The 27,698-nt window shown below is 43.7% G+C and overlaps 1 protein-coding gene across 1 annotated transcript; it reads right to left on the bottom strand.

Moving 5' to 3' along the window:
• Positions 1-1,820: 1,820 nt before the first annotated feature.
• On the bottom strand, positions 1,821-24,685 carry LOC104574291 (creatine kinase S-type, mitochondrial). Its single transcript, XM_010221539.2, is given in 10 exon segments — positions 1,821-2,047; positions 14,318-14,443; positions 14,804-14,890; positions 14,892-14,942; positions 16,696-16,816; positions 18,640-18,725; positions 21,200-21,421; positions 22,149-22,244; positions 23,114-23,312; positions 24,534-24,685. Coding segments are annotated over 10 exon segments (1,260 nt in total). The 3' UTR covers positions 1,821-1,927.
• Positions 24,686-27,698: the final 3,013 nt, after the last annotated feature.

Here is a 27,698-nt window from a genome sequence, read left to right as displayed (position 1 = left end):
GTGCACCTGCTGGGGATGTAATGCACCCCATCACCCAGGTCATTAATGAAGACTTTAAGGCAGGATCATCAACTCCGGCATTGACCTCTCAGGAATACTAGTGGTAAGTGGCTGCTAGCCGGGGGGGGTGGGGTGTAATGCAGCCCATCTTCCAGGTCGTTAATGAAGAGGTTGAAACAGCAGCAGCAGCTCCAACATTGACCTCTGAGGGATACTACGAGCGCTGGCCACCATAATGCTTCTTGCCAGCAGTCTGCAGTGGGCAGAAGGAAAACAAGCAGAGGCTCCAGTCTGAGCATGTATGGGTTCACTGCGGAATTCTGTGCTCCTCAGAAGGTTCTGGAGAGCTGGTAGCGAAGTCTTTCCAGTTTTACTTGTTTGCTTTTATGGGATATCAGCAGGAGTCTCTTTGCTGCAAAGTGCCACCATGGCTGCTGGAGAACCATGAGTAACTTGGTACACTTTAGTTCTGGATAATGGAGGGAAAACCCAGGGACAGGGGAGGGTAGGAACGGGATGAATGCCGCATATGGCACATGTCAGATCCATGTACACAGTTCAGCGCAGCCATGCAAGAGATGCCTGGCTGTGTGTGTGTTCAGCAGGAGCATGTTAGCCCAGGGCAGCACAGGGACCTGGCCCTGGTGCCCAGCCACAGCGACAGAGTTCCCTTGCCTGAGGTGCCGCAATGAGCCCCGTGGCTCAGCACCTTCCTGGGCTGCCTGGCCTAGAGGTGCTTGTTCCTACAGTGGCCATGGGCACTTTGGCGGGTTCCTTTGGCTGCCCTGGCAGATCTGAACTGTATTCTGCTGATCTTACTCCCAACCCAAGTGCAACACAGGCAGCATATTCACAAGGGCATGTTCTGATTGTCTTTTCCTGGGAGGAACTGGCCTTTTGAATGTGGTTTCTGCAAAACACCGAGTATGTTTCAATATACAGAAGAAAAGCATTGGGACCATTATGATCTACTGTTTTTTTTTTTTTTTTTTTTTTTTTCCTTTCTACCAAGCTTCTCACCACATAGAATAGTGGTGAGCACAGAGATGGTTTTATTCAGGATGACAACACACCCTAGGCACTTCAATGAGTGACAGGTACCTAGTGCTTGTGCTCCATGGCCTGGCCCCTGAAAGCTGCAGGAAAAGCCCGGAATAGGTCGTGCTGGGCAGTTTGATGTTGGGTACAGAAGAGCAGCAAATGGGTTGGTTTGCTGATTCTGGGGCGGGGCACAGGCCAAAAGTGGCAGCTAAGGAATGACCTAGTGGATTCTTCTGGGCTAAGCAAGCGTGAGGGTTTGGGATGCCCTAGTAAAGAAGGGTGTATGCAGAGCCCAGGAGCAGCAGCGCCACAGAAGGGCACCGGGGAGCTCCAGCTGATGGGTTACGTGACTGACTGCCGAGACTGAGACCATATGCAACTGTCTGCTCTAATTTACTGTTGAACTTACCGTGCTTACTATGAATGTCAAAAACATAGTGAGCATTTTTCAGCACCTGCCCATCATGCTGCCAGACTCAGCTGCCAGGGCAGTCACTGGAGAGAAGTGGTACTGTGAATGACAGGTGCTCATAGCAGCCTGTATAAATACGGCCTTAAGTGCAAATACAATCTAGAATTAAAATATTTGTGTGTTTTTTTTCCCTCATTCAAATAATACTTTCCTTATCACCAGCCAAGAAAGGTAAAGAGTGCTTAGATGGCAGCAGAAAAGGGAAACAATCCTCATAAAAGAGTATATCGAGGCAGGTGGGTACATCCTACTAAAGCACTGTTTTCTTGCCAGTGTAACCAGGTATCTAAAGAGACATTGGATTATCAGGTAGTGTTTTATTATACAAGCTATTTATACAGACATATACAGAGGCGCCTTTCTGTTAGAAGGGTGGCCGTATTTACCCTCAGTTACCAGTCATCAGTAGCAGGGTCATTTCCTGCCAAACTGAGGCAACGGAGGTGGAATTTTGATGTCTTGAATTCTTTCCAGTTTCTTCTCACAGTCAACTAGATAATTGACCCCATCCATGACAATCTGAACTAGCTCCACCTGCAACAACAGCAACAGAAATAAAGAAGGTTCAGGTAAGGCTGTTAATAGAGGAAGGAAACAGTGGCATGTGCGGCAAAGACTGCATGTAGAACCAGGTGCAAGGAAGGCCACATCCTTGAGACCGCACGCCCTGTGGCATAGGCACCATGCTCATGCACTGATCCAGTGGGAGGCCACAGTAATTCCCTTAACTCAGTTTAAGCTTCACTCAGTTTAGCTTTCAGTTGGGCTGAAAGGGCTTTGAGAAGAACAGATTCTTTTATTCCACAGCTCGCTCACTTCCCCTGCAGATGAGCATCCCCTGCCACGGTAATTTGTCAGCTGCCCTTATGCAGGGAAAAACAGTCCTGCTGGTTCTGACAGGGGTTTTGGAGAGGCTGTTTCATAAAGCCCAGGATCCCCGTTCCTGAAGTAGGATTCATCCTACTTCCTCAGAGTACAGTACCTCCTTGGAGTACAGTCACTTCACAGTGGTCAGCCACCCATAGCACTGATTTTTCTTAATCCTCATGAAATGGTTCATTAGGAACCTTTAATGACTCACTTGTTAAAACTGAATGCAGAAACTAAATCCGTTGTCTCTTTATTGTGATGGGGGGACATCATGATTTTCAGGGGATTAGTTTTTACTATCAAGCAATTCAGTGGCTTAGCAGTTTATTGTGCTTTTATAGACTAGAGGTCTGAATTTGCAGCCTCCAGGAGAAAAGAAATTCCATATTAATTTCACATTGACTAGTAATTGAAACAAAGCAAAAATACTAATGGTTTTATCTCGCACCTTTGGGAACATAATTCATTTCTACAAACATATTTAGCACATAGTGGAATTTCTATTATATATGTCATATAATAAAACATTTCTGTACTCTTGACTTTGTCTTGTCTTATTTAGATTTAGAAATCTTCATAGTAGGGGTTGTATCTTATTGGCTCAGCTCCTCAAATCCTCACTGTATGAGGTACTGCTGACAGTGGAAATCTTCATATAAGCAAAAATTTATAGGTTCAAGCCATCTGTCAGTGGAACTTGTAGTAATTAATCATGCTGTATAATCCTTTTAAATCATTAGTGTTATCTTAGTATAAAGCACACATGGTGGTGTTTCAGTTATTAACAAATGACTTTTGTTGCATACTGTTTTTGCAGATAATACAACTTAACAGGTTTTCACTCCTATATGTTTAAGGCCAGAGTCTAAGAAACTTAGCTACCTACTTGTCAAAATAGGTTCCAAACTCCAGAATTTAATTTCTCCAACCCCTGTCTGAATGCCCCTTGGCTGTGAGAACATTCAAGGGCATGTCCAAATACCAAAGTGCATGCGAGCTGCATGTGCTGTTCCAGAGGCAGAAAGTGCAAGGTGGCTGGATGTGACGGGCATGAGTCTGGCTGCAGCCTCAGCGCGTTACTTCTCTGGGGATCTTCAAACTCGCCTGGATGCAGCCCTGTGCCACGTGCTCTAGGTGTCCCTGCTGGAGCAGGGGGGTGTGGAAGGAGTGTTTGTGGAAGAATTGTTTGAAAGCAGGAACTGAGAGGAAAACTAGGGCCTAACACAGCTCTGGTATTACAGAGGCCTGCTTGGGGTGCTACACAGTTGCCACTTCCAGGATGGTTGGTACGCACGGACTCTGCTCCTCCACGGTTCCCTGGGCAACGCAATTTGCCCTCCTCGCAGCTGCGAAAGGGAGTAACGGAGGATGGAGCGGGGTGAAGGCTCCGCGGCCAAACTCTGTTGCACTCCCTGTGCTGGGCTGCTGATAAGCCGCGCAGTGGCTGTCTAATGAGAGATATACGATAACAAGTCCGGTGCTGAGCCAGCAAAGGTGGCAAATGATGAACTTTGCTTGAACTTTGCTCATTATAATGTGAAAACCATACTTCCATCCCAAAAGTTACCCGCCTCCGAGGTACGACCACCCCTCACTGAGCATGCGCTCTAGATTTTCGGTTGACTGTACCTTTAAATGAAAGCGAGAAACTTTTTCACCAATCAATAACAATATTAAGTATGACTCTAGTCACTCAAGCTCCACCTGAATGTAAAGAAAAGTATAAAAGGTGAACTAAGGATGAAAAGTCGGGAGGGAAGAAACCATCGTAGCTCCTGGGTCAGTCGACAGGCTGATCCCCCTTCCCTCCCCTCGCACTGGGACGCTGCCTGAAGAGACTAAGAAGCGAGAGGGAAGAATCCATCATAAATTCTGGATCAGTTGATGCGCTGATCCCCCTTTCCTCCCCTTGCGTCAGAATGTCGCCTGAGGAGACTCGAGACTGAGAGCCCTCTCCCATCTTCTGGGGTGAGTGATGATTGCACATTTGTACATCAGAGCTAGCTAAAAACCCCACGCTCTAGTAGAGAATTTCCTGTACTGACATCCGAAACCTGCTTTGTAAATGTTGCATTTGAATAAATCATACTGTTTGTGAACTCGACTACTTGTTTGGGGGGAGGCGATCGGACCTACAGTTGACAGACTGTTCGTGAATCCGATATTGCCAGAGTCGAGCTTATAGTTGATCACACTATTTGGGAACTCGATTCGCTCCTAGGAAGGCGATCGGACCTACGGTCCACGGACTGTTCGTGAATCCGATACTGCCAGGGTCGAGCTTATAGTGGATCACACTATTTGGGAACTCGATTCGCTCCTAGGAAGGCGATCGGACCTACGGTCCACGGACTGTTCGTGAATCCGATACTGCCAGGGTCGAGCTTATAGTGGATCACACTATTTGGGAACTCGATTCGCTCCTAGGAAGGCGATCGGACCTACGGTCCACGGACTGTTCGTGAATCCGATACTGCCAGGGTCGAGCTTATAGTGGATCACACTATTTGGGAACTCGATTCGCTCCTAGGAAGGCGATCGGACCTACGGTCCACGGACTGTTCGTGAATCCGATACTGCCAGGGTCGAGCTTATAGTGGATCACACTATTTGGGAACTCGATTCGCTCCTAGGAAGGTGATCGGACCTACAGTCCACAGACTGTTTGTGAATCCGATACTTTTTTTTTTTGATATCTCCTTCCCCCCCCCACCACCACTACGGCTTTCAACTGCAACATTTTCAACACAAAATTGGCGTAGTCGGCAGGATGTCGATAAAGGAATTCCTACGGAGACAGAAATGTGGTCCCTCAGAAGGTGGGGAAGATTGGGCCAGAGATAATTGGTCAGATCCTGAAAAGGTTTTGCAAAGAATGGAGGAATGCCATGCTAAGTTTAAGGACGGCAGAGGCAAGGGTGTTATTTGTGCTATTCTGGGCGGTTGCTTAATTCAGGCGCAGAAGGACTATAAAATATTTCAGAAATTGAAATTAGATTATCAAAGTAAGAATTCAGAAATTCAACATTTGCAGTATGAATTAGAGAAGGAAAAGAGACGTACCCAGTTACTGGAGCAGCGAATTGAAACAATGCTGATGCAGGCACCCCGACCCCCTAATATGCGGCAAATCAGAAAGTTAATTACTAACACTGAGCCTGAGGACTGGGACGGGGACATATGGGGAGATCCAGATAAAGAGATACAAGAAGAATCCTCAGAATTAGTGGCTGTTCGGCCGCTGATAAAGACCGAAACATCTGAAGGTCCCCGAGGTCGGAATCCCCGCACCACAGTTCGGACTACTCCTTATTCAGGTTCAGAATTAGGAGAACTGCAGACTAAATTTTCAAGAAAGCCTGGGGAAACCGAAACTGAATACTTGTGGAGAGTTTCCCTTTCAGGTGGCGACAGAATATTGTTAGACAGAGAAGAATCTTTAGGCTTCTGGGGACCAGGAGTGTTTCTAGATGAGGGGTTCCCAGATGATAATCGATCTATTACTGCTCGAGTTGCTTACTGGGCAGGGGGAATAGACCCCAGAGAAAGAGACGAGCCACTAATAATCAAAGTTAGGGGGCTGTCTGGCTTATCAGAGGCAATGCAGAAAGCTGCTTGTATTCAGGCAATGTATGACCGAGGACGCTTTGATGTTCCGTTAATGGCTCCGGTAGACCCAGTCCACCTAAGGCCCCTTATTAAGGGTCTGCCTGACACAGCAAAGATATATATGCAAAATTTAAAGGAAAGGGTCATACGGGCTCAACAGCATAATGATCAGAACCTTCACGCCCCCCCTGCACACGTCCCTACTTGGGCAGAGCTGTTACATGACATGGTGAGTTATGGACGAGAGATGGCATGGTCAGACCCTGAGCCTCTATCAGAACAATCAGGGAGAGCTAGGAAGGTATTTCACACAAGAAAATTGGAGGGTCGACCATACCCGAAACATGAACTGGAACCCTTTCAGGGTCTGCCAGCATCAGTAAATCAAATTAACAGCACTCTGCGCAATGATTTATGGCGACAAGCATTAGCTTTAGGAGTGCCCCGCGCTATGCTGCAGGGGCAATCCACTAGCTGCATCAGAAAATTGGTTGAAATCCTGGAACGCAGAGCAACTGAATCTCCTCCTCCAAGCAGACAAGACAAGAACTCCCCCTCTGCCCCTGCCTCTGACAGAACAAACAATCCCTTTGCGCCTCTAAGTGAAGAGTTTAGGAGATCAAAAAAACTAAGCAATGCGGATTGGGATTCGGGCCGCCCAACCCGCATGATACATATTTTTCAATGGTCCAAAAACAAAGAACCCTATATATCAATTCCTGTTGGTCCAAAAAAACTTAGTCTAGAATTTTTGATTGATACTGGAGCACAGATTAGTGTTCTGAACAAGTTGCAAGCAGAATCATTAGGAATTAAACCCTCTCAAAAATTTATTGTGATTAGTGGAGTAACAGGTGCTAAAGAAAAATGCCCACTTGCTAGGACCCAATTATGGTTGCCTGGGGAAAAGAGGATGACAGCTGTGGATGTACTAAGTTCACACCCTGGGAACATTCTAGGATACGATGTACTTAGAGGAAAACGATGGTACCTGCCTAATGGTAGTGTTTGGAATTTTGGAGGAAACGAGCAGGAAAGCCTAACGGTAGGAGTGCTGGAAGTAACCCATGCCCTGCCCCCATCTCATGTGACCAATGTTCCCCAGTACCCTTTGCCTGCAGCTGCAAAGAAGGGAATAACTGAAGTAATTGTGGACTTAGAAAAGCGAGGCATAATTGGCCGAACCCATTCTCCATATAACTCCCCGGTGTGGCCTGTCAAGAAGCCAGATGGCAAGTGGAGAATGACAATTGATTACCGAAAACTTAATCATAACACCGGCCCACTAACAGCGGCAGTCCCTAGCATAGCTGAGATTGTCATGGCTATACGATCAGCTGCACACCCCTGGATGGCCACCCTAGATATCAAAGATATGTTCTTTATGGTACCCTTAGAAGATAAAGATAAGCCACAGTTTGCATTTACATGGGATGGTGTACAATACACCTTTAATCGATTGCCACAGGGATATAAACACTCACCCACTATTGCACATAATGCGCTCGCAAAGCTTCTAGCCACAGTAAAGAAACCCCCTGAAATATGCATTTATCAATATATAGATGATATACTAATAGGTGGAAACAACAAAGAATGTGTACGAGAAACTGCTCAAACTGTTTGGCAACTATTAACAGACCATGACATGGAGGTACCACCATCCAAATGTCAAGGTCCAGCACAAGAAGTTAAATTCCTGGGGGCTTTGTGGGTATCAGGAGCTGTAGCTGTGCCCGACGATACATTAACAGAGATCGAAAAGGGACGCCTACCCCAAAACAAGAAGGAACTACAACAACTAATGGGAACACTAGGATATTGGAGGAAACATGTTCCTGGGTTCTCTGTAATTGCCCGTCCTCTGTATGATTTGCTGAGAAAGAACAAACCGTGGGATTGGACTCCGATCCATGCAGAAGCTGTTAAAACCCTAAAGGATGAATTAGTTATCAATCAGAGGTTAGGCCCCCTAAATCCAGTGGACCCTTTTCGGGCTGAATGGGGTTTCTCTGAACATGCCTCCTATTGCGGCATCTTTCAAAAAGGAGCTTCAGGTCCTTCGCGACCCCTGCTTTTCTCGTCTACCTCCTTTAAAGAGACAGAGCAGCGTTATTCTGAGTGGGAAAAGGGACTTCTCTCCTTAGTTCGGGCAGTGAAAGAGGCAGAAAAACTACGAACCTCACAGGATATCATCGTTCAGGGGCCTTTTCCATTGTTAAGCCCTATTCTTAAAGGCGCCCCCCCTCCTGAAGGTGTCGCACAGAAGGGAACGATCCGCAAATGGTATGCTTATCTAGAAGGAATAAGCCACTTGCTAGCACTAAAAGAAGGACCAACTAAGACCTCCAAATTACAACAGCCAGTAAGCTCAGACATTACAACATTATGTCTTCCTTATAAGCCTTCACCTATTAAGGTAGCTCCAGAATTCACTGTATCCTCTAAAAAGGATGGAGTGTGGTTTACTGATGCCTCTGCCCGAAGAACAAGCACGGGGTGGAATTATAAGGCAGCAGCCCTGGAAATAAGCTCAGGACGGTCAGTAACTGAGGAGGGTGACGGTAGCGCCCAGGTCGGGGAACTCCGAGCCCTGCTGTTAGCTGTGGAAAATGGAGCTGAGGTAATTTATACTGATTCCTATGCCACATTTAAGGGAGCAACAGAATGGATATGTCAATGGGAAGCAAATAATTGGGAGGTAAATCGTGTACCAGTGTGGAGGACAAGTGACTGGCAGAGACTTTTGGAAGTAAGCAGACACCGACCTTTAGAAATAGGATGGGTAAAGGCACATGCAAAAACTAGTGCACCCGCAACTAAGTGGAATGAGGAAGTCGATAGGTTAGCGCAAGTGCAAACAGTAGCTGCTGAAGGAGATGAGTGGCAAAGGCTAATCGAATGGTTGCATGTAAAAAGGGGACATTCGGGGAAAAATGATCTATATCACGAATGTGTGGCACGGGGATGGCCTGTGTCAGTAGCATTAGTTAGTGAAATCATATCAGCTTGCCCTCAATGCCAACTCCGACTGAAAATGAATCATCCTAATCAAGCTCCCCCTCAGCACATTCAAAGAAACAAAGTCTTATGGAGCACCTGGCAAATCGATTATGTAGGACCATTAAGACCTGCTCGTGGTCGAAAATACATCCTGTTAGGCGTGGAAGTAGTATCCAGACTAACCATGGCCACGGCAGTAAGTGCAGCCACTGGTGAGAATACTGTGAAAATCCTGCAGGACTGGTTTAGTAGCCTCCCAGCACCAGAGTGCCTACAAAGTGATAATGGCAGTCACTTCACTGCTACTGTAGTGCAAGATTGGGCAAAACAAGAAGGAATAAAATGGGTGTTTCACACTCCCTATTATCCCCAAGCTAATGGTATAGTGGAAAGAGTCAATGGCATGATTAAGAAACATGCAAAAGTGTCACAGCCTAACTGGGATCTGCGGCTATCCCAAGCAGTCTACACAGTAAATAACAGATGGGGAACTTATGGAAGCCCCAAAATACAAGCTTTCTGTCCCACAGGACCACCTGCTCCCACCTTATCAGAGCCCTCAGAGTCACAAAAGCATACACCTATTCAAATGCAGGTGGGACAGCCCGTGATGGCAAAATTGCCCTCTATTGGTGTTGTCCCTTTAATTTTGGCTAAACCTCGAGGACTATGTGCCTGGGAAGCCACTGATGCTAGTGGGAAGATACACCGCATAAGCAGTCGGTGGATCATTCCCGACTTCTGACCAAATATAATTGCTTGTTTATGCTTCAAAATCAATAACAATCCAATTTGTGCCGGTCAAGGCAGAGACCGAGCATTCTTCCTTTTGTTTTCCAGGATGTCAAAAACCCGGAATGCTGGACAATTGTACCTGGAACCAAGGACTCTCCTATACTGATCTTGAGTATCCATCGGGATTGTTAGTTTCCTGCATAGTGTTGTTTTGATATTTGTAAATCAGATATTTGTAATAGGGTTATAGAGCTGTAGTTAGGATTAGCAAATATGATATTTCCAACTTGTGTTGGGAAGATATGCTTTGGCTTGATATGTTTAGTGCACTGGAATCAAGGAGATACTCATAGTGACAACGCACAAACCTTATCCGTCCCTGACTCTGCCACCCATGGTTTGAAGGATAACTTAGCCCTAACTTTAATAAAGGGGTTTGCAACTGCTCTCAATGAATCTAGTATTACCGCTTGCTTGCCTCTACCCAAATCTGTAGAAGACCCCCTTCCTATGGGTATCCTTCCCACTGACATAGCAGGGAGCTTGCTGAGGTTATGGAGTACACCAGGTACTCTCCATATAGTGAATCCTTATTCTCCAAAGAGAGAGCGAGTTGCTGTGCAGTTTAGTCAGCCATTTAATTTTTCTACCATTGATAAGACAATTTGCACTTATTATGAAGACAATAATACTGCAACTCTTCCCTGTGACTGGGTTTTATGGGGAGCAACAGATTTAAAACCTTGGGGACGAGCAACCGCCACTCTGCAATATAGTCAACCTATAAATGCATCCTGGTGTATACAGTGGAAGAGAGGGCAAGATTGTCCCCCTCAACATAAACATAAATTAGATTGCTCTTGGTTTGGAGAATTCCGTGACTTCAGGGGTTTTACACCATTTGGCCCAGGATTTTCCTTTGGCTCAGTATCAAACAAGTCAGCGTTGTGGTATTGCCAAAATGTGATAAATTGCTCCAATTGGGAACAACACGATTGGGTCAGACACTATTGGCCAGTTTACATTTCCCTAAAAATAGGCTGTCTGTGCCATAATCACAGCATAAAATATAAATCAGTAAGTGAAGACTTTGTGCCTCGTAATGATTGCCGTATAGCTTCTGGTGACGCTCCGGCTGGTTTGATCTGGGCCTGCAGTGATGGCAATATGTATACCTCCTTATGGGCTGGATTACCTGAACTCCAGTGTACCTTGGGCCTTCCAACATTGTGCCCCATGTGGAGGAGAACTCCCCTCCGACCCCACTGGATGGCTCGAGCAAAACGGGCAAAAATAGAACTGTCAGGACATGTAGAAGGGTGGCAGGACCCAGGAGCAGCCACCCGCATAGCCTGGGGAATGGAAGGATTTTTTGGATTTGGTCGTGCTACTGTGCAAACGCGATTATGGTTAAGTAAGCTAGCCTATCAAGTAGAAAAATTAGCTAATGCCACCGATACTAGTATACAGTTGCTCAATCAACAACTACAAGCCACATCAAAAATGACTCTTCAGAACCGGATGGCACTGGACTTGATGCTGTTACGCCAAAATGGACTTTGTGGCTACCTAAACCTCTCCAGTACCGACTGCTGCATTTATATCCCTAATGTTACACAGGACCTTGATATCCAATTAGAGAAGATACGACAGGTGGCGAAAGACACCCATGAACTCCGGGAATCAATGAACACTACCTGGCTGGCGAAGGTGTTTAGTTGGTTTGGATTTGGTGTCACTGGTTGGATCCAAAGTTTGATAGAATATGTGGTGATGTTCATTGTGATGATAATTATCCTAAGTATAGCAATATCCTGTGTAAAATCTACTATAATGAAAGCTATTAACATAAAGATGATTCAGTTCACCGCTTATACCCCTTTACAGGTGGATGACCCTATTGATGTCCCAAGTACTAAGACTCTAATTTGAGACTAAATTTCAATATACAATGGTAACTGGAGTCACGGGGTGGATACAAAGTTTGTTATAAGCATTACTTACTATTGTAACTGCAATATTTTCTGTATATATATATATTCTTGTAGAACTAGACTCCCTGCCTTTCCTGTAACTTCCCACGTCTAATGTACCAATGTGCAATCACTCGCTTAACTGCATCATGTTTAGGGCATGTAATATTAACACCTAAACAACTTCATGTGAAGCTTGAGTGACTATAGTCACGGGGTGGATAGTGTGGAAGGAGTGTTTGTGGAAGAATTGTTTGAAAGCAGGAACTGAGAGGAAAACTAGGGCCTAACACAGCTCTGGTATTACAGAGGCCTGCTTGGGGTGCTACACAGTTGCCACTTCCAGGATGGTTGGTATGCACGGACTCTGCTCCTCCACGGTTCCCTGGGCAACGCAATTTGCCCTCCTCGCAGCTGCAAAAGGGAGTAACGGAGGATGGAGCGGGGTGAAGGCTCCGCGGCCAAACTCTGTTGCACTCCCTGTGCTGGGCTGCTGATAAGCCGCGCAGTGGCTGTCTAATGAGAGATATACGATAACAAGTCCGGTGCTGAGCCAGCAAAGGTGGCAAATGATGAACTTTGCTTGAACTTTGCTCATTATAATGTGAAAACCATACTTCCATCCCAAAAGTTACCCGCCTCCGAGGTACGACCACCCCTCACTGAGCATGCGCTCTAGATTTTCGGTTGACTGTACCTTTAAATGAAAGCGAGAAACTTTTTCACCAATCAATAACAATATTAAGTATGACTCTAGTCACTCAAGCTCCACCTGAATGTAAAGAAAAGTATAAAAGGTGAACTAAGGATGAAAAGTCGGGAGGGAAGAAACCATCGTAGCTCCTGGGTCAGTCGACAGGCTGATCCCCCTTCCCTCCCCTCGCACTGGGACGCTGCCTGAAGAGACTAAGAAGCGAGAGGGAAGAATCCATCATAAATTCTGGATCAGTTGATGCGCTGATCCCCCTTTCCTCCCCTTGCGTCAGAATGTCGCCTGAGGAGACTCGAGACTGAGAGCCCTCTCCCATCTTCTGGGGTGAGTGATGATTGCACATTTGTACATCAGAGCTAGCTAAAAACCCCACGCTCTAGTAGAGAATTTCCTGTACTGACATCCGAAACCTGCTTTGTAAATGTTGCATTTGAATAAATCATACTGTTTGTGAACTCGACTACTTGTTTGGGGGGAGGCGATCGGACCTACAGTTGACAGACTGTTCGTGAATCCGATACTGCCAGAGTCGAGCTTATAGTTGATCACACTATTTGGGAACTCGATTCGCTCCTAGGAAGGCGATCGGACCTACGGTCCACGGACTGTTCGTGAATCCGATACTGCCAGGGTCGAGCTTATAGTGGATCACACTATTTGGGAACTCGATTCGCTCCTAGGAAGGCGATCGGACCTACGGTCCACGGACTGTTCGTGAATCCGATACTGCCAGGGTCGAGCTTATAGTGGATCACACTATTTGGGAACTCGATTCGCTCCTAGGAAGGTGATCGGACCTACAGTCCACAGACTGTTTGTGAATCCGATACTTTTTTTTTTTGATATCTCCTTCCCCCCCCCACCACCACTACGGCTTTCAACTGCAACATTTTCAACACAGGGGGTTGGACTAGATGATCTCTAGAGGTCCCTTCCAACCTCAGCCATCCTGTGAGTCTGTGATTACGTGTGTGTCTCAGGAACCTGTCACGAGGCAGGCAGAGCTCAGGTGCTGGGTGGCAGCAGCAGCATCGAACTGCAGCAGCGCTGGAGCTGCTGAGGCTGCTCAGCGCTCTGCTCTTGGTGTGGATGCACCTGGGCCCTGTGCTCCGCTTTGCAGTGGAGTTCAACTTGCAGTGAGAGCCCCAAGGTAATTAAAGCTTTGCTGCTAGGCAGGCAGGTGGCCCTGCAAAGCCTCACACATGCAGATGGCATCCGAGACCAAATCCCATTAAAGGAGCCCAGGGGAGCAGAAGTCCTCAGCAGATATTGATCCCACTGGGGTCTGCCTGACGGGCCATAGCGGAGAGCTTAGAGCACCCACATAGCAAGTAAAAGACCTGTTTGACAGAAGATTTGAATCTACATTTCCTAGCTACTAGCAGAGTGCTAGAAGCACTGGGCTTACATAGTCTTGCAAGGTTAACTTTTTTTCTCAGTTTTTCTTGATGCGGCTGCGGGTGAACTTTTCTCCCAGGGAGGAAAGGTTTTTTTCCCCATCCTCCAGTAGATTTACTCGTAGGAGCTCTGCAGCTTTGTAAAAATACTTAAACTGGAAGGAGGTCTGCCAGGCGAGCAGCCTCACCATCAGGTTTTGGGGGCATTTCCACTGTTTCTGGCCCAGAACTTTTGTACTCAAAACGGAAATAGCTTCCAAAGAGGTGACCAAGCCTAACCCACCTCATCTTAGTGTGCAGCTCTGCAGAGCGAGCTCAGAGGTGACACCTCAGGTCCTTGCACCACTGCAAGCACTTCCACTGGGTCAGAGCCACCAGAAGCAAACGCTGCCCTAGCTCTGCTGAAGGCCGTGGTGTGACTATAACCACAGTGACCCCAAACGCAGAGACACTGACTCAAGCAAGTACAGATTTGTGGTTTTTAAAAACAAAAAGAACAGGTTACCTCTGATCGACCCATGCGGTCCAGGTTGGAGATATCATAAACGTCCGCCACAGTTGCCGTGTCCACGCCACCAGTGCCACGCTTCTGCAGCTGCAGGTTCTCCAGGATTTTGGGAAACCTGGGATCCTAACAGAAGGAACAGTTTTGTGCTTATTGCTTTTTGCCCTACTTATCGTGCTGCATCCTTGTAATGCTACTACCCGTGACTTCAGAGAATCCCCCAAAAGAGAGGCAGAGATGGATGGTCTGTGTTTGGATTACAGCCTGCCTTGGTGGCTGCCTGCTGAGCAGAGTAATTTCCTTTACAACTACAATAATTTGCAGAACAAAAGTATGTTCCATTAGTCATGCATTATCCCTGGGACCTTGCTGTTACACATCCTGCCAAGGTGCGATCACTGCGAGCTGTCATTTTTCATTTATTCCCTTATAAATCAGAGGAAGGGCTGACTTATGTCACTTGCCTTTTAAAAATGACTTATGTACCTCGCTAAGCCTTGGCAGCTTAACATGCACTCCGGTGCGTAAACCTGTTCCCAGGTTGGAAGGACAAGTCAGAACAGAGCCAAGAAAGACGTTCGTTCCACATGAACTCCCAGCCTCGCTCTTTAATTAATCTTTCAACCTGTGAAGGTAAAAAAAAAAAAAAAAAAATCTCATCCTCTGACGTTTGTTTATAGGTGAAATTCTTTCCACCTTGTATTTATGTTCGTGATGAACGTCACTAATAGCAAAGGAGGTGCATTAATATAAGCCTGAGCAGAGTCTGGCTTGGATTTGATGCAAATCTTTGTGCTTACCAGGCACCAAGGTCCCCCAGGAATATTACAAGTACCTCTCCTTGTTTGCTCGCTACCACTGGCCTCTTTGGCACTTTGTCACAAGCCTCCCTGTCATGATGGTTTTGTATTGCCCTAGTCCAAGGAGCCGTATTTTTACATAAGAATTACTTATCTAGACTATAAATTAGTTTCCAGCCTTGGCGTGTGGGGAGTGATGTTGCAAAGCACAAGCCGCAAACGCTACGGAGCAAACGCAAGGCGCTGAAGTGCACTTTCCTATAATTTTCGTGATTTCTAAATGCCTAAATTTAACAGCCCTGCTTCCAATGTAAGATGACCTATATAATGGTTTTCATTAGTACATCTCCAGTCCAATCAGCAAGGGAGACTGAAATTATTATCTGCAGGAACATCATAAAGATCAGTTGACCTCTGAATAGGCCCCTATTCCATCCACTCAGCGGCACATTCCAGCCTGACTTCTGTGATCCCGCTACTGACTCCATTCAGTAAAGTCACTGCCAGAAGAAAACCAGATACTTATCCAGATACTCAGGATTGCTGCAATTTAGGAAATACTTCTATTTTGCAGAAAGATACAAAATAAAGGGCAGTTTTAACATCATTCACATAGTCTGCAAGGACACCAGAATTAATGGTGAGAAACTGGATCTGCCTTCCTGCCTCGAGGCATCTGTTTTGGACAATTCCCAGGGCTCCCTGACCGCTTCTCACAGCAAGGTCTGTGGATCTTCTTTTGCTGGACATGAGCTAACCCCAGCAGCAGAGGCAAACCTGGGGAAACATCTGCGAGCCCTGTCATTCAGGCTGCAAACCCATGCACTGCTCAGTGTCATGGACATTCCTGAGAAGCATAAGAGATGTCAGGAACCACCCGGTGCCAAAGAAGCAACCATTAGGTGCCTTTGTATTTCCATGCTCCAAAACCCACTACCTGCTCAAACTTCCTAAGGAAGGTTCCAAATTTACCTTCTTCTGGTTCTTAGGGAGCAGCACATCCACACTCAGAGATGGTGGTTCCTGCTCCGTCCACTTGGTCTCCTTCTAGGAGCCTTTTTTCCTTTACGAATAGCGGTAGCAGAGTATAATCCAGGAGTCCTACCTCTCAGTCCTTAGTATTTCAATCACAAAACCCAGTATCCGCCCAAAGTAGCCAGAGAGGCCATCCTACCTCCTGAGTCCTGGTACACTCTCAGTGACATCCACTCCACTCCCAGAATTGGGGATTACAACCAACAGGCTAGGCTTCCAAAATAAAATGCTTTACTTATGAATTTCCACAGCCTGCAGACACAAGGTGGCAAGGAAGGGATATTTCTTTAGCCAGCCAGTGCTGAAGATAGCAACAGAAAAGCTACAGAGACATTTTATCTATTTTTTCCCTACAGTTCTGCTAACGATTTGCCCTTGTTTCCTCCTGTAATTGCATGGGTTTAACATGGGTTGGTGTTTGGACTGGTGTTACTTGATTTTGCTGCTCTTGGAGATGTCAGTTCAGGGCTAACCAGAGTGAGCTGTGGTGACAAGAGTCCAGTGATAAACAAAACAGGAATAAAAACATCATCGATTTAGTACCTCTTTTAAACCATGGCAAAATCTTTCAAACACCCGCTTCATGTTGCCCCCCTTTTCCATGGATATCACTCTGGTGTGGTCCTCTTCATTAATCCAGATAAGAAATGTCTTGTTGTTGTGCCTGGTTGAGAGAAAAACATGTGGCTTTAAAGCACAAGATAAGCCCTGAAAAATAATTCTCAGTATCATTAGTTTTATCACAGCCTTTCAGGACTGTGAAGACATTAAGCACTACCAAATAACGCTGCTCTGTGGTGTTAGGGATAAGAGTGGTTTGATCCCCCATGCCATGGAAATTATGCAAGTTTTTCAGGGCACAGCGATGAGAGGAGTTTGCTCTGATCACATCATGCTGCCCTGGTCCTGAGCTGGGAGGGACACGGTGCCTCCTGACCCGGACACACTGCCGGCAAGAGGCAAGTTTGGCATCTTTTTTCTAAGAAAATTGAGCATCTAGAAGAAAATCTCCCGCTTACATATTGCTGGGGACTTGGCAATCTCCTAATAGCATTCTCTTCTGAATCACTTTATATCTCTGGGGAACACTGCATTGCCACCTCCAGTCAAATCACGCGTTTCAGGAAAACAGCTACATGTTGCTTCTGGACAGCAAAGATGTTGCTTTGTCAATCAAGATAAAAATGCCTGGAGAGAAGCTAGCCCCTCTTGCTTCAAACAGATCAGCCAAGACTTGGTTTATGAAGCGCTCGGTCAGACATGAGGTCACTTTTCCTCACTTTTCTCCATTTTTCTTGTCTTTTACGGCAGTCTTTCTATAGAATGTAGAAAACGATTGATAAGAATAGACTTGTTCATACACACAGCAGAATATTATCAACCTAAAAACACATAAAACCCAAGAGTTAAAGTTCATCTGACTTCCAGCTTGTCTTTTATTGCGACTCCCTTTTCACAGTTGGAGTTTGTGGGTGCAAAGCTGAACAGTCGTCATAGCATACAGCCTGACAGCAGTGACAGGGAGGTCCAGCTACCTCATTTTCAGTCACGTACAAATATTCAGGGTAGGATTTTCCAAAGAGATTGATGTTGGCCTGACCCAGCACCCCCAATGAACTATTAAAGACGTCTACATGAGTACATAGAAGTAGTGCCCTCTCTTCCTATGAAGCAGGTGGTGATAGTTCTGCAGAGTTTAACAGGGGCACAAGTAAAACAAGCCAAAGACAGATCTATTTTATTCAGTTCACTTGATAGCATTTACATTGCTGGCACTTTCTCTGTTTGACTGGAGAGTCAATGAATGGGATTCCTCAGATTGATCTTTTTTTTCCAGATTCTTTCTCAGATTAAAACAGGCACCATGGAGCTAACCTGAAGCTCACTGAAATAAAAAGTCCTCACATTTCCTTCTGATTAGGTTCCCCAGTGCCTGTTCACTGCTGGGTTTAGCTCATCACAGCAATGCTGCTGCTGAATGCACTTCTTGAATACCAGATTTTTTTCCACATAAAGACGCATTCTGTCTGGCAGCCCTGAACCCACATAGGGCTGGAGGATTTCTCATAATCCTTATTCACCTAGTTTTCCAGAGTTATAGCATCTGGAAATGCTGGGAAATAGGCCAGGATGGATGCAGGCACTGCTCACTGCACGGCTGCCTCCACCAAGCGATGTGTGCGCTGTTTATTCAGAAGTTTATTCCAAAAGAAAGGATTCCTTGCAATTCAGGTACCTGTGTAGTATCCTGCAACTGTATTGCCAATGATCCCTAGCTAACAGCATTGCCACAATCCAGCTTTAGACTGGACTTCTAGCCTCTGCTCTGCTGATTTCATGGTGGTCACTGGCTCTTTCTCAAAATCTAATTTTTATCTAGAAATTGAAAGAATCAGGACAGAGCGACTGCAGGGTTAGGGCAAGCAAGGAGACTTGTAATACAATCTTTTAAGCATGACACAAGCGTCTACAGGTCACACAACATACCAGATTCCTCTGGCATCTGACCAGTCACGTGCCATCCCTGCACATGTTAGCAAAGGGGACACTGGCTTATCAAAGAGAAAGTGATCCTAGACACCAAAAGGGGCCAGAGAGAGAGAGAGAGAGAAAGGGGAAACAAAACAAAATTCATGTTTATTCAGGGAGCAATACAGCACTTACTTACACACTTATTGGGAAGGCCATTGATACACAAGTGAACTGCACAGGACACATTGTGAGTGTGGTTCCTTCTCGACTAAAAACTGAAAGCACTTTACTCAGGGCATTTTCTTAGAGGGGGAATTCCACACCCACCACATATATGCAACAAGGGGGACTCTGGAGATACAGGGCACTATAACCACAGCTATGTATCTGCACACAGATAGATTAATTGCAAAGAAGGAGAAAGCAACGAGTCTTTAAAGATAGCAAAATACCCAATTTCTCCAGTATAGAGATTTAGCAATTTATTTTGTGTAAGAAATCATAGTAGGAATTAAAACAATGCTTGACATTTTGAAATCACAGACTTGTTCATTTCTTCCTTAGAAATTTTATTTCTGATTTATCAAACATAGCATTTGGTGTGCTAGACACTTGCCATGTGTCAAATAATTATTTTTTTAACTAACTGAATTGTTTGTTTCTCCAAGCAAATAAGCATTTTATTTTCATGTGTGTGCTGAAAAATTATTAGTTCTTAAATCCTCAAATACAGTCATATCAAATATTGTTCTTTTTGGTTTGTTTTTTGTTTCCCTTTCCTAGGGTTTAATTGAAAGTTGGGAGGCAAGCTATGCAATATAAATATGGCATGGTAGAGAAGTTGATAAGCTTTACCTTTTTTTTTCTCAATGGAAGATTTTAGCCCTTCATCTTCAAATGGCCTGTGATGGGCATGATGCAGCCAGAACACCAACCATACAGAACACAAGCTATAGAGTTCTCTCTGCTCATCACAGGATCACAGTATGTGCTGCCTCAGTTTGCTCCACTGTACATTTATGAGTGAGAGAAAAATATCTTCTTGCACATGCAATCAGTTGAACACTAGCTTTCCTTGTAAGCCTATGACTTAAATCCACAAAGTACTGATAGGCTCCCATGTTGAATGACTCCTTGGTTGGATGCCATTCAGGTCTCACTGATTTGATCTCACCATGATCAAATGGTGCTTATTATAACTTGGCAGAAAGCCTGACACCTTCGAGACTCAAGATCCTAAAATACTGAAGGAAGGAAGCAATGGTATGAGATAAAGGTGGAATATGAGCTTACAACATTCAATGCCCTGACATTTATAAATTTGCATTATTGTGAAAGCAAATAAATAAGACAAGATAAAATGCTGAATCAATGAAGCCTGTTTCACTTCCTAAAGAATTTAACCTGTAAATCATGAAGGAATTATATTTTTGGCAATCCTATTTTGATCTGTGCTCCTTGAACAACTCTCTACTGCTGAAAAAAAGGCAATGAAAAAAAACCTAGAACAGGTAACCAATGTCTTGTCAATAAACTTATTACTAAAGACATTCAATGAAAATGTTACTGACCTTACATAAATTCATAACTACTGGCTAATTCAGGCTGTGACACCTAGTTGAAGGGTTATAAATAGTCATGTTACTTCATCAGTTTCCTTTTTGGTTGATGTTATGGATTAACGTGCCGTGAATACAGGTAACAGGGTACAGCCATTCCTCTGGATAATTAAAGTGCATATTCAGGGTTTGATTTTTCTTAAACAATCTTCTAGATTTTTGTAATTTTTAAAGTCTCAATATGAATCCCTGTTATGGATTTTCAAGATAGTTGACCGTTGTCCATTTTTACCAGGAAAGCACTTGGAAACTTTGACATCTCAAACATCTCTCTGTATGAACTGAACAATGAGATGCTCTGACAAAATCAATTATGTTTCCTTGTGTTTCCATCTGTGTGACAATGAAAACTATAGTTACAGGCCTGATCCTGCAAGTCCTTCAGCACCAGTTACAGGACTGGTAAAAGGTGACCTGGTTGCAGTTTGCTACAATCACATTGGAGAATTAGAATTAGCATAGTTGTGACTTAAAAGACATTATAGCCCTCCCGCAAAAAGAAACAAACAAACAAACAAACAAAAAAAAAAAACTATCACTTGAACAGCTTAGAAGACAGTTAACAGATAATATTTATCTTAGTGTAATATTAGTTTAAATGGCTATTCTTATGGAAAATGAGAATCTCTACTCAAGGAAATAATTTAGAGAGTCCTGAATTTACTTTATTATTTGGCCAAAGAGGAGGCACCAGCTATATATATGTATTTGATTCGACACAAATCTTCCTACCTGAATACAGCATCACATTTTGGACCTGCAAAGTATGTGCTTAGTCAAAGTATTATCCATGGACAATTTATCACTGTAATAAAAATACCGGCAGGCCATTGACTATTGGGTTAACGCTGTAATTATCTTTCTTAGCTACACAGAAAAGCGTGTGCAGCAAATAAAGACAAAGATAAAAATAAATGAGTCAGTGAAGATGGTGTCAGTATTGGAGCTATACTTACATCAATAAGCTGCTGTTGCTCCTTCTCAGTCATAGTGGTCAAGCCATAGTACTTTTCAGAGAGGTCTCCTTTGAGCTCAGCCAGAGCAGTGACCACCATGTTCTCCACTTCTCTCCTCTCCGCCCTGCTGCAGGCTGGAGGAAGGCTGAGGCCCCAGATGCTGCGACCAGTACGTATGCATGACGAGAGGACGTAGCGCTTGTCAAACTGGCCCTGGGTGATCTGAAGGAGAAATGTTTCCATTTCACACACAGTGCCCCATTATGTACCTCATGTTTAAAAAGTTTATCAATCACACACAAAGAAGGGTATCTATCTTTCTCGACAGAGATCATGACCTCTCGTAGATATCACAAAAAGAGTACTAAGAACACCTCAGAGTTTCAGATACAGAGTTTTTTAGGAACTCCAAGGTTACTGCACAGACTCAATGTGGTGAAGTGACCAGCTGATCCTTCTTAGCTCCAACTTGGAAGATGAAAGAATCTGAGCAGCTTTGGAAATCTGGATAAGGACAGAGGCAGAAGGCCAAAATTGGAAGAGCTTTTGAAAGAAGAAAGACTAAGCTGATGCTAAACTACACTGTAGCTGAACTATGAAGGCAATCGACTTTTGCATGAAGTCAGGGTGGATCGGAGTACTTTCACTAAAAGGCCATGTAGATGCAAGGTTGGTTTGCCCTTCATTGGATGCTGAAAACCTTGGCAACATAGCAAACCTAAACTGTAATCTAACATCCTTGCAAAAAGAAAGAACAGGTGTCATTTTGTTAAGACATATTCTCTGTAGGATATGACATTTTAGTCATTGTGGCATCCTGATTTCTTCAGCCCTAAAATTGTTTCCTTTGGAGTTTTATTGGGGAGAAAAAGTACAATTACAGACAATATCACTATTGTAAGAAGCAGCACTGTACATTTATTTTCATGTTATTTTATTTAAATCCTACCTTGGATGCATCCAGGTCTGTATGATGCTTCATTGTGTGTGGGTCATAGCCATTATGTCTTGCTTTAATGACAGGGTCAAAAATCTCAGCAAATACCTAGGGAGTCAAGAGAATCTAGAAAGAGTCTGCAATATTATAGAATATACACACTTTCATGTGCCAGCTTCAGCTACAGGAGAAACTCCTTGGCACTGATTCCTGGATGACCACCATAAAGGGGGCTTTGCCAATGCTGACGGAAAGGAATATTTATGATAATGTTCAGAGTCTTGGGCAGTCGTTCTCTAGAAACTGGCTAGGGATAAGGAATTCATTCAGTAGTGGTTCCTCCTCCTCACAACAAAAAAGAAGGTGCAGCTACACCTTAATTTAGTTACAAGCTTACTCCAGTTATGCCATGCACTGGATGTGGTAGCAACCAGATTAGATTTCAGGATGCATTCACAACCAGGATACACATTCAGAGTCACCAGGCAGCTTGTGCCCTGGTTTTGGGTCATGTGAGAGTACCTATGTCTTCTCTGCCCTTGGGTACTGGTGCTAGAGCTGTGCAGCACTGGTATGTCAGTACCGACCGCAGTCACCATCGCTGCTGTATAGCAATAGCTGTGGCAGAGCTTTTCAAAGCAGTTACCATTTCTAAATTAGCAAACTAAATCAGGTTTGCATAGGGCTGCATAGTTTTGCTACCAACTAGGAGGACGGCAGGCAGCTGCTGGCAGCAGCTGGAGTATTGCTCCTGAGCAGCCACGTTTTATTAACTTTGCAGCAGAGAGGGCACTTTTAGTGGTACCTCATGTTCACTCTATTTTCTACTGTAGAAGAACATTCAAATCCTCATAAAGAGGAAACACTACCTTTATGCACTTGACCTGCCCATAATAAATCTCTGGGATACAATTTATTTTAGGAATGTATATCTTACTGAGAACCTGCATTCATCTGACATCTGGCAAACATCTTACCTCATAAGATTCTTCCTCACCTGCAACCATGCCCACAGTCTTAATGAAAGGGTGGCCGGGATTATCGACCCCAGTTTGGATACACTGGTCCAGGGTGTAGCTGTTGGGAGTCATCTTGTCCCTTAGTCTAGCATAAATTGCTGGCGTGAGGCACTCCGCCATGCAGTTGTTATGCTTGCGGAGATCAGGATAGTCTGCACTGAAGAGGAAAAAAATCACAAGCCCTTAACATCGTATCTTTAAACAGTATTCCTTGCTAATTTGTAGACCTATCAAAGTGATCAGGATGCAGAGTACGTCAATTGGATTAAAGGTGTAATTAGTTCCTGGTTTATACATTGCATTGAAATTTAGAAAGGGAGAAACACTCAAATCACTCCATACTGCACTAATGGGCAGCTATACTAACGAAAGACAAGAGCAGCCTTCTGTTACCTGAGGCAACCAGGAAAATGAATCCTGAAGGGGTTTCAAAGTGTATATCAAGCCCCATTAAACCTCTACTGAGACATTCTTATTTGGAATTAAAAGTCCTTTAACTTTGTTCTGTTCACTGTCTGATTGCTATTAGCTGGGAATCTAACTCTTCAACAATATTTGGGGGTGTTTCAATGGTTTTATTATGTACAGAGAGCTGCACGTAACCAGGGGAAGTGAAGAAGTTATGCTCTAGTAAGGTATTTTTGCAAGTGAGTCAGATCACATTTACCTTTTTGGTAATATTTTGCTTTAGGCACTACCCTATTATTTCTGTAAGAATTTATTTTAACTAAGATACTACTTAAAATAAATAAATAATGTCTTTCAGGGCCTGGTCCACATTGTTTCTCGATCCACATGGTTTCTCACAAATATGGTCAGCAAAGTCAATCTACACATGAGAAGGTCTGTATTTAGTTCCTAATCATCAACCAACCAGTCTGTAATAGAATTAGGTATATTTCAAGTACAGGAGTTATATAAGAGACTTCTTTAAACCTTGCATAATGAAAACACTTCCATAGTTCCTAACAGTAAAATCTATACAATCAGCCAGTCTGATAGGTGCTGCAAAGCATTCAAGAGTTGATGAGGTAAAATAAGGGCTAATTTGATGTTTTGTCTAAAATGTGAAACATTTTTTAGGCTTGTCATTATTTGGCAGTGTTTCAGCGAGAGCATTGACATTATCCCACAACCCTACACTCTGGTCTCAAAGGCCGTTGTTGTTGCTATCTAAAATTGCTTTTCAATAAATGGTGCTGTTTTTCAGGTCGTGGAGCAACAGCCCAAAACCATACCCACAGCTGGCATGTTTGCGTGAAGGAGCAGGTACTCGGCAGCTTTAACAGAAACCTGTCCTGCCCCAAGGAGTTAAACATCCTGTCTCACTCAGCTAACCAGCCCTACGCGCCACCAACTAAGCTCCCCAAGTGCTCACCTTGGAGGGAAGAGTTTTCGTTTTTCGTGTACGGCAGCTTTAACATTTTGCTGGTCGAGGAGGTAGCCAGTGGTTAGGGCCCCTGTGCCAGCAGCCGCAAAGAGCACGGCAGCTCCACGGCCAGCCAGGAGACGACCGAAGACGCTAGCCATTCCTCTTGGAGGATACAAGGGCTGCAAGAGAAGACAACCTGCTGTCAACCCAAACTCACCTCTAACTTGTCCAATAAAAGAAACAACTCATTCTTATTGTTGGTTTGCACAGAAAATGTTTTGGAAAAATAAAAAAATCAATTACCACTGGTAATGGTGAAAATCAAGGGATTCGTAGTGCTGTATTAAGCACATAATTTCTAACACAGCAGGCAGAATATTTTAATACTTTTGAAGATTTAGGGCCATAATTAGCATGCTAATCGTGCTAATAAAACATCCTTTAGCTTTAGCTTGCTTCATAGCAACCATATATTACACAGAGACATCTTTTCAGCAACCAAAATGGTACAAACCCAGGGTAAAAAAAAATAAAGGCAGACAAAAATATTCAAAATGATCAGGGTTTTTTTGGGTAATAGGAAGGGAGACTGAAATCTTGTGGTGGTTTGAGTCTGATTAAAGTATTTTACAATATAATCAATTAGACAACAGTGACTATAGGCTACCAGGTTTTGTGGCAAGGGGTGGGCTAAGGCAACCTGCAGAGTCTTAAGTTTTAGGCAAATATTTTTATTGAAAATGCTTCCAGGTTATTCGGGTGTAAGTGGCTGTCCAGTCAGAAGAGTCATATGTGTCTGGAAGTAACATTAGTAGCTCATTCTCTTCAGTGCTATCAACCTTTTCCATGCAAGTCTGACATGTTAAGCACTGTGTCCTTTTCTTGCATGAATAAAAATGGTTTAGAATTCATAAGCATGAAAAAGATAAAAAAAAACTCATTTGCATTTATATCATACATGCTTCACAAAGAAACTGTAAAATAAGAATGAATATAATGAATATAATACCAAATTTTGAGGCCTTGCTGCAATTCAAAAGTGGTCTTGGTGTGAGGAGCAGGCTTGGGCAGAGAAGGGAAATCTCTGTTAAAGGTGAATGTGTGTCAAGGTCTGTTGCATGATGGTGTTCTTGGAAAATGCTTGTGGTGTGGATTTTCAGAGAGCCAGGGAAGAAAAGTGCTAGGTGTTTGGAGAGAAGAAGTCCTTCTGGGCAACGCTGCTTGGGAAGAATGTACCAGGCTCTTTCCAGATTTGTGATGTGGAAGCATCTTTTGCATGTGTTGGTCAATAAGTAATTCTTTTGTACTCCTGAGTCATATAATAACATGGTAACAGTCTCTTTGGGAATCTGAAAAGATTCCTGGACAGTGGCCCACTGTTCAGGAGAGAGTCAGTAACACCAACAAGATTCAAATACCGCCTAGGAATTTATATGTGTTATTAATTACTCCTCACAGCATGTTTGAGTGCAGCTATGGTTCTGCATGATGTCCGGAGCACAGGGGATGTCTTCTAAGCCAGACAGAGAAAATAGCATGTTCTCTGAAAGCCTGAAGGACAGAATGCATATTTTTTTCTCCTCCAGAATCAGAATTTGACTTGTTTTGCTCATGACCCAATGAGCAAAGAAAGATACATGTCTCTTCTAAATAAACGACACAAATTCCAATTTGTGTCACTGGAGCAAGATTATTCTTAACACTTGCATCTGACAAATCAGATTTGGAAAATGGTGATGGAAGAGTTACAAGAAAACATGAATCTTCCCCAAAGGTATGTTGCCTTGGTTGTTTCTTCATGTTTCTTTGTGTAATCTCTTCATCATTCTTTCAAAGTTTAAACAAAACACCTCAAAGTTCTTGATTTTCCTTTTGGTGAACAAAGTGTTCTAATTTCCAGCAATTCCCATGAAGATCTGGGTAGGTCAGACCAATGTGCAGTCACTCTTTGCCCTTTCCACTCCTGACAAAGAGCTGCAATGTTGCAGCTATGTCTTTTCACTAGGTAAACAGGTCTTCTGATTTGCTTGCGTGATCCTCTGTTGCAAAGCTGTGGCTTTGATCACACGAGCCTTTCACAGGAGACGTGACATGAGAGTTACATGAGCTGCATTTCAATTTTGAGAGTCTTTGTTTCATATCCTCTATCTTGTTTACATAATTTTATACCTGAATTTTGTTATCCAACATAGCTATTTGGCAGAGGGATATTTAAAATTAAAAAATGTCTTCTCCATGCCCTCAACACAAAATACACATTTATCCAACTTTTCTTCCAGAGAAAGATGATGACTGATTGAACGAAGATTCATATTCTTTCACTTAAAGAATTTCCAGAAAAGAGAAAAGGGGAAGAGATCACAAAGGGAGGACATTTTTCCCCCCATTAGGAATAGATTGTGACTTCCTCAACTATGCTAAGTCCTTCAGAATTAATTGCACAGCACTAGAATGAGATATATACTCAATTAATTAGTTTAGGTAAGACAGAGTTACAAGGATGACTCTCAGAATGATATTTTCCCTCCCCAAAACACAATGGGAGAATATTTGATTTGAAATCAATATCATGTATCCATTTGTGATAGACTTTCATACTCCTGTCGTTTCTCCTCATTTAACAAATGGTCCTTCTGTCTTTCTGCATTACAGCATCTCCGTCCTACACTCTGGAAATATTTGCTCCTGACTAATCTGTGGAGCACTCTTATTGCTATACCTATGTGTCTCTGAAACAATGGATGTATTTTCTTAACAGCTCTATGTATTTATAGATCTGTTTCACAGATGCCATCTTTACTGCAGAGATTTTGGCTGACAATTCAAAATCCTGTCCTGGAAACTGAAGCCTCATCAAAATTCCCTTGCAGATGATGCCATTATGACTTGAACTACCCCAGGTACTCACCACAGTCTCCACCAGCCTGGATTTTTGGTAGCCTCTGGATCCTGTGTTACTTTCAGGGACAAATCTGGTCCATGTATCTGATTAAACTAGAGGAATGATGTGTAATACATTTTTAGGGAGCCATGTGAGGCACCACAGTGTAATTATTATGCTTCAAAAATAATGAGAGCATTGTACATTTTGACTGCAGAATGTACTATGCCATAACAGGTAATGTACAGCCTTAGACAGGACATTATAGCTAGCTGTATTTAGCTATTTCA

This window comes from Tinamus guttatus, unplaced genomic scaffold (assembly GCF_059628265.1).
Source record: "Tinamus guttatus ecotype Peru unplaced genomic scaffold, ASM5962826v1 Tinamus_guttatus_pri_ptg000485l, whole genome shotgun sequence".
Lineage (NCBI taxonomy): Eukaryota > Metazoa > Chordata > Aves > Tinamiformes > Tinamidae > Tinamus > Tinamus guttatus.
Note: the sequence above shows the minus strand (reverse complement) of the source record. Positions and strands in the feature narration are given on the sequence as shown.